This window comes from Oncorhynchus nerka, linkage group LG19 (genome assembly GCF_034236695.1).
Source record: "Oncorhynchus nerka isolate Pitt River linkage group LG19, Oner_Uvic_2.0, whole genome shotgun sequence".
NCBI classification, from domain to species: domain Eukaryota; kingdom Metazoa; phylum Chordata; class Actinopteri; order Salmoniformes; family Salmonidae; genus Oncorhynchus; species Oncorhynchus nerka.
The window spans coordinates 42,530,738-42,538,237 of NC_088414.1; the positions used below are offsets into that span (position 1 = coordinate 42,530,738).

The window sequence follows — 7,500 nt, forward strand, 5'->3', positions numbered from 1 at the left end:
TTTGTTGAACACTTTTTGGTTACTACATGATTCTCTCATGTGTTATTTCATAGTTTTGAATGTCTTCACTATTATTCTACAAGGTAGAAAATAGTAAAAATAAAGAAAAACCCTAAGATTGAATCATACTACACCGGCTCCGATGCTCGTCGGATGTGGCAGGGTTTGCAAACTATTACAGACTACAAAGGGAAACATAGCCGAGAGCTTCCCAGTGACACAAGCGTACCACAAGCGTACCAGACCAGCTAAACTACTTCTATACTCTCATCAAGCAAAACTGATTAATGCATGAGAGCATCAGCTGTTCCGGACGACTGTGTGATCACGCTCTCCATAGCCGATTTGATTAAGACCTTTAAACAGGTCAACATTCACAAGGCCGCAGGGCCAGACGGATTACCAGGATGAGTACTCCGAGCATGTGCTGATCAACTGGCAAGTGTCTCCAATTACATTTTCAACCTGTCCCTGACTGAGTCTGTAATATCAACATGTTTCAAGCAGACCACCATAGTCCCTGTTCCCAAGACCCACTCCAATTTGCATAACCACCCAACAGATCTACAGATGATGCAATCTCTATTGCACTCCATGCTGCCCTTTCCCACCTGGACAAAAGGAACACCTACGTGAGAATGCTATTCTATGACTACAGCTCAGCGTTCCACACCATAGTACACTCAAAGCTCAGCACTAAGCTAAGGGCCCTGGGACTAAACACCTCACTCTGCAACTGGATCCTGGACTTCCTAACGGGCCGTCCGTGGTGATAAGGGTAGGCAACAACACCTCTGCCATGCCAACACGGGGGCCCCTCAGGGGTGCCTGCTTTGTCCCTTTCTGTAATCCCTGTTCACCCATGACTGCATGGCCAAACAGAGCTTCAAGTTCCTTGGTGTCCACATCACTATCAAACAATCATGGTCCAAACACACCAAGACAGTCGTGAAGAGGGCACTACAGCGCCTTTTCCCCCTAAGGAGATCGAAAAGACATTGGTCTCCAGATCCTCAAAAGGTTCAACAGCTGCACCATCGAGAGCACCCTGACCAGTTGCATCACCGCCTGGTATGGTAACTGCGTAGCATCAGACCAAAAGGCACTGCAGAGGGTAGTTCACACAGCCCAGTACATCACTGGGGCAAAGCTTCCAGGCGGTGTCAGAGGAAGGCCCCAAAACATTATCAATGACTCCAGTCATAGACTGTTCTCTCTGCTACAGCACGGCAAGCGGTACCGGACCGCCAAGTCTAGGTCCAAAAGGCTCTTTAATAGCTTTACCCCCAAGACATATTACTGCTGAACAGCTTCTACCCCCAAGACATCAGACTGCTGAACAGCTTCTACCCCCAAGACATATTACTGCTGAACAGCTTCTACCCCCAAGACATATTACTGCTGAACAGCTTCTACCCCCAAGACATAGGACTGCTGAACAGCTTCTACCCCCAAGACATAAGACTGCTGGTCAGCTTCTACCCCCAAGTCATAAGACTGCTGAACAGCTTCTACCCCCAAGACATTAGACTGCCGAACAGCTCCTACCCCCAAGACATCAGACTGCCGAACAGCTTCTACCCCCAAGACATATTACTGCTGAACAGCTTCTACCCCCAAGACATCAGACTGCTGAACAGCTTCTACCCCCAAGACATATTACTGCTGAACAGCTTCTACCCCCAAGACATATTACTGCTGAACAGCTTCTACCCCCAAGACATAAGACTGCTGAACAGCTTCTACCCCCAAGTCATAAGACTGCTGAACAGCTTCTACCCCCAAGTCATAAGACTGCTGAACAGCTTCTACCCCCAAGACATAAGACTGCTGAACAGCTTCTACCCCCAAGTCATAAGACTGCTGAACAGCTTCTACCCCCAAGACATATTACTGCTGAACAGCTTCTACCCCCAAGACATAAGACTGCTGAACAGCTTCTACCCCCAAGTCATAAGACTGCTGAACAGCTTCTACCCCCAAGTCATAAGACTGCTGAACAGCTTCTACCCCCAAGACATAAGACTGCTGAACAGCTTCTACCCCCAAGTCATAAGACTGCTGAACAGCTTCTACCCCCAAGTCATAAGACTGCTGGTCAGCTAATCAAATGGCCAGCCGGACTATTTGCATTGACACCCCCACATTGGTTTTTACACTGCTGCTACTCGCTGTTTATCATCTATGCATAGTCACTCTACCCCAATTTGATTTGATTTTAGAGGTCAGCATTTCAAGTCCATACATTGTATCATTTCACCCCACCTGTAAAAGGTACCTCGATTTGGACAATGTGATTCAGCCTTCATTGGGTTTATAGATTAAGAATATGATGGTTTTATACATGGTTCAGAGACCAATCACAATGGGAATACAAAAACACTATAATGTGATTGGTGAAATGAGTTGTAACTCCTCTACCAATCACATCATGTCTTACTGTGTATTACTAATGTGATTGGTCCTTGAACATATAGGAGGCAACTTTGAAATATATAAAAGCTTCTAGACCAAACCTCTTGTATCCAGACCAAACCTCGTCCGAAGGCCAAACCTCTTGTATCCAGACCAAACCTCGTCTGTAGGCCAAGCCTCTTGTATCCAGGCCAAACCTCGTCTGTAGGCCAAGCCTCTTGTCTCTAGAACAAACCTCTTGTCTCTAGACCAAACCTCTTGTCTCTAGACCAAACCTCTTGTAACCAGACCAAACCTTGTCTGTAGACCAAAACTCTTGTATCCAGACCAAACCTCGTCTGTAGACCAAAACTCTTGTATCCAGACCAAACCTCTTGTAACCAGACCAAACCTCTTGTCTCTAGACCAAACCTCTTGTATCCAGACCAAGCCTCTTGTATCTAGACCAAACCTCTTGTCTCTAGACCAAACCTCTTGTCTCTAGACCAAACCTCTTGTCTCTAGACCAAACCTCTTGTCTCTAGACCAAACCTCTTGTCTCTAGACCAAACCTCTTGTCTCTAGACCAAACATCTTGTATCCAGACCAAACATCTTGTATCCAGACCAAACCTCGTCTGTAGACCAAAACTCTTGTATCCAGACCAAACCTCTTGTAACCAGACCAAACCTCTTGTAACCAGACCAAACCTCTTGTATCCAGACCAAACCTCTTGTCTCTAGACCAAACCTCTTGTCTCCAGACCAAGCCTCTTGTATCTAGACCAAACCTCTTGTCTCTAGACCAAACCTCTTGTCTCTAGACCAAACCTCTTGTCTCTAGACCAAACCTCGTCTGTAGACCAAAACTCTTGTATCCAGACCAAACCTCTTGTAACCAGACCAAACCTCTTGTATCCAGACCAAACCTCTTGTCTCTAGACCAAACCTCTTGTCTCTAGACCAAACCTCTTGTCTGTAGACCAAACCTCTTGTCTCTAGACCAAACCTCTTGTCTCTAGACCAAACCTCTTGTATCCAGACCAAACCTCTTGTATCCAGACCAAACCTCTTGCCTCTAGACCAAACCTCTTGTATCCAGACCAAGCCTCTTGTCTCTAGACCAAACCTCTTGTCTCTAGACCAAACCGCTTGTCTCTAGACCAAACCTATTGTCTCTAGACCAAACCTCTTGTCTCTAGACCAAACCTCTTGTCTGTAGACCAAACCTCTTGTCTCTAGACCAAACCTCTTGTCTCTAGACCAAAACTCTTGTATCCAGACCAAACCTCTTGTATCCAGACCAAACCTCTTGCCTCTAGACCAAACCTCTTGTATCCAGACCAAGCCTCTTGTCTCTAGACCAAACCTCTTGTCTCTAGACCAAACCTCTTGTCTCTAGACCAAACCTCTTGTCTCTAGACCAAACCTCTTGTATCCAGACCAAACCTCTTGTATCCTGACCAAACCTCTTGTATCCAGACCAAACCTCTTGTATCCAGACCAAACCTCTTGTCTCTAGACCAAACCTCTTGTCTCTAGACCAAACCTCTTGTCTCTAGACCAAACCTCTTGTATCCAGACCAAACCTCTTGTATCCAGACCAAACCTCTTGTCTCTAGACCAAACCTCTCAAGTCAGAGTAGCATTATAATAACTTATTGATCAAACACTTTATTTATGTACCAGTCAATGGTTTTGAACCAAATGGATAGAAACACATCATTCTATACGCTGCTTTAAAAGTTTCCCTTCGTCACAAAATGTGGTATGACTTTTTATGTGACACAGGCAAAAAAAGGGATTCACACATAGGCCACTTTTGCACACACGCATTCATTCATTCAGGCACACACACACACACACACACACACACACACACACACACACACACACACACACACACACACACACACACACACACACACACACACACACCCTCAGGATACAGAGAGCAAGCCTAGACAGGAGGAGAGAGAGACAGAGAGAGAGAGAGAGAGAGAGAGAGAGAGAGAGAGAGAGGGGGGAGGGGGGAGAGAGAGAGAGGGGGCATCATGGAGGAGAAAGTACGAGATAGAGAGAGGATTCCATTCATTGCACATGATGTCAGTAGCCAAGCCCAGAGACCTGTCTACCCAGAGTGAATAGAAGATAGGGAGGAGGAGGAGGAGGAGGAGGAGGAGGAGGAGGAGGAGGAGGAGGAGGAGGGAGATTAGGGAGGAGGGAGAAGGAGGAGAGAAGAGGAGGGAGGAGGAGGGGGAAGAGGAGGGGGAAGAGCGAGGTGGAGGGAGGAGGAGGAGGAGGGAGGAAGAGGAAAGAAGAGGAGGGAGGTGGAGGGAGGTGTAGGGTGGAGGAGGAGGGAGGAGGAGGAAGAGGAGAGAAGAGGAGGGAGGAGGAGCGAGGTAGAGGGAGGAGGAGGGAGGTGGGGGGAAAAGGAAGAAAGATAACTAACAGACACATAACTAACAGAGATAACAAACAGATGTATCATTAACAGACACATACTACAATTAACAGTCAGAACTGGTCTGTGCAGAGAGAGAAGGGGAGAGAGAGAAAGAGAGAGGGACAGAGAGATAGTGAGAGAGAGAGTGAAGGGGAGAGAGAGAAAGCGAGAGGGACAGAGAGATAGTGAGAGAAAGAGAAGGGAAGAGAGATGGACAGATCGAGAGAGAGAGAGAGAGAGAGAGAGAGAGAGAGAGAGAGAGAGATAGTGAGAGATAGTGAGAGAGAGAGAAGGGAAGAGAGATGGACAGATCGAGAGAGAGAGAGAGAGAGAGAGAGAGAGATAGTGAGAGATAGTGAGAGAGAGAGAAGGGAAGAGAGATGGACAGATCGAGAGAGAGAGAGAGAGAGAGAGAGAGAGAGAGAGAGACAGAGAGAGAGAGAGACAGAGACAGAGACAGAGAGACACAGAGACAGAGACAGAGAGAGACAGAGACAGAGACAGAGACAGAGACAGAGACACAGACAGACAGACAGACAGACAGACAGACAGACAGACAGACAGACAGACAGACAGACAGACAGACAGACAGAGAGAGAGATTATCAAAATAAAATACTATTTTGTCGTTTCAAAAATGTTCTAAATACAAAATACATTTGCACGTACACACATTCACTACAAAAACATTGTTAGTAACGCTAAAGCCTGTGATATGTGATTGTTTGAGTTATCTTACTGTAAATCGCTCTGGATAAGTGTCTGCTAAATGACAAAGATGTGAAATGTAAATATAGAAAATTAACAATTGAAAGCACACTGGGTATTAATATTGGCCTTCTTTTTAAAGGGTGGAGCTAATTATAATAATACCCAGCATGCTTCGTGTAATAAATTTCCTCCTCTTCTTCCGAAGAGGAGAGGCGAAACGGATCAGAGGACCAATATGCGGCGTGGTAAGTGTCCATGGTTCTTTTTTTAATACGTTAAGATACACATGAACAACTGACTACAACAAACAAGAAATGTGAAACTCAAAACAGTCCTATCTGGTGCAAACACAGAGACAGGAATAATCACCCACAAACACACAGTGAAACCCAGGCTACCTAAGTATGATTCTCAATCAGAGACAACTAATGACACCTGCCTCTGATTGAGAACCATACTAGGCCGAAACATAGAAATTCCCAAAACCTAGAAAAACAAACATAGACAACCCACCCAACTAACGCCCTGACCATACTAAATAAATACAAAACAAAGGAAATTAAGGTCAGAACGTGACACTTCGCAAATGTTAATTTATATTTAGTTAATTTAGCTGTCACTCTTATCACACAATAGTACCATCAGACTTCTGATACCAATGCAGGGTGAAGGGGAGCCACACAATTGTGAGCCGCTGTAAAAATTGGTATGGAAAAGCATTTTGTATTTTGAATATACAAATTACAGGTCTCGAAGTATCTTGTTACTAAAAGCTTTGGATTGTAATTAAATACACATTTCAAATACATGTAACAGAAATACTGCCCTTTCCCTGCACACACACACACACACACACACACACACACACACACACACACACACACACACACACACACACACACACACACACACACACACACACACACACACACACACACACACACACACATAGAGAATCGAAAAGTACACTTTCATTCTAAAGAGTAGGTATCTCTCCGTAGATATAGTGTGTGTGTATGTGTGTGTGTGTGCGTGTGTGAGTGTGTGTGTGTGTGTGTGTGTGTGTGTGTGTGTGTGTGTGTGTGTGTGTGTGTGTGTGTGTGTGTGTGTGTGTGTGTGTGTGTGTGTGTGTGTGTGTGTGTGTATGTGTGTGTGTGTGTGTAAAACAATGTATTTTAGAGTCAGAGGTGGTGACTTACGCCTTCTTCCCACAGATGGAGCCCTTGTACCAGTTCCTACACGTACTGAAGTACTTCTTCTTAGTGCCCATCACCTGCTGTAGGGCACACACATTGGGTCTGAGGGAGGGAGGGAGGGAGGGAGGGAATGGGAGGGAGGGAAGGAGGGAAGGAAGTAGGGGGGGGAGGGAAGGAAGGAAGGAAGTAGTGGGGAGGGAGGGGTTGGGAGGAAGAAAAAGGAGGGGAGAGGAGGATGGGGTGAGGGTGGGAAGGAAGGGATGGGAGGGAGGGAGGGAGGGAGGGAGGGAGGGAGGGAGGGAGGGAGGGAGGGAGGGAGGGAGGGAGGGGGAGGGGGAAGGAGGATAGGGTGAGGGAGGAAGTGGAATGATGGAGGAGACAGGGAGGTGGAGAAGAGGAGACGAGATGGGTGGGGAAAGGGGCGGGGAGAAGGGGGGAGTGGGGAGGGGGAGAGTAGAAGGGAGGGGTAAGGAGCAGGAAGAGGGGAGGAAACGAGAGGGGACAATGGGGTGAAGGGGGGAGGGAGAGTAGGGAGTAGGGGAAGATGTGTAGATATAAATTAGCCTTCAGGGTAAAGCTGAAAATATTTCTCTACCTTAAGTACGCTGGTCTTTCATACGTTGTGAATGACACTGGGAACCGTAAGGAATTTTCCAGGTTTTGAATCAATGTTTTCAATTGATGCTCCTGAACTCATTATTAAACCAGTTTTGGGGAATTCACACTGTTACATACACCCCATAATAACCATTTAA

The 7,500-nt window shown here is 46.3% G+C and overlaps 1 protein-coding gene across 5 annotated transcripts in view; it reads right to left on the bottom strand.

Moving 5' to 3' along the window:
- Positions 1-7,500, bottom strand: part of LOC115146962 (periostin-like) — an 88,576-nt gene that overhangs the window by 79,692 nt on the left and 1,384 nt on the right. For all 5 annotated transcript variants that reach the window (XM_065004959.1, XM_065004957.1, XM_065004958.1 and 2 more), the window contains exon 2: positions 6,749-6,847. In XM_065004959.1, coding sequence (XP_064861031.1) covers positions 6,749-6,847 — 99 coding nt within the window. The remainder of the gene's footprint in view (positions 1-6,748; positions 6,848-7,500) is intronic.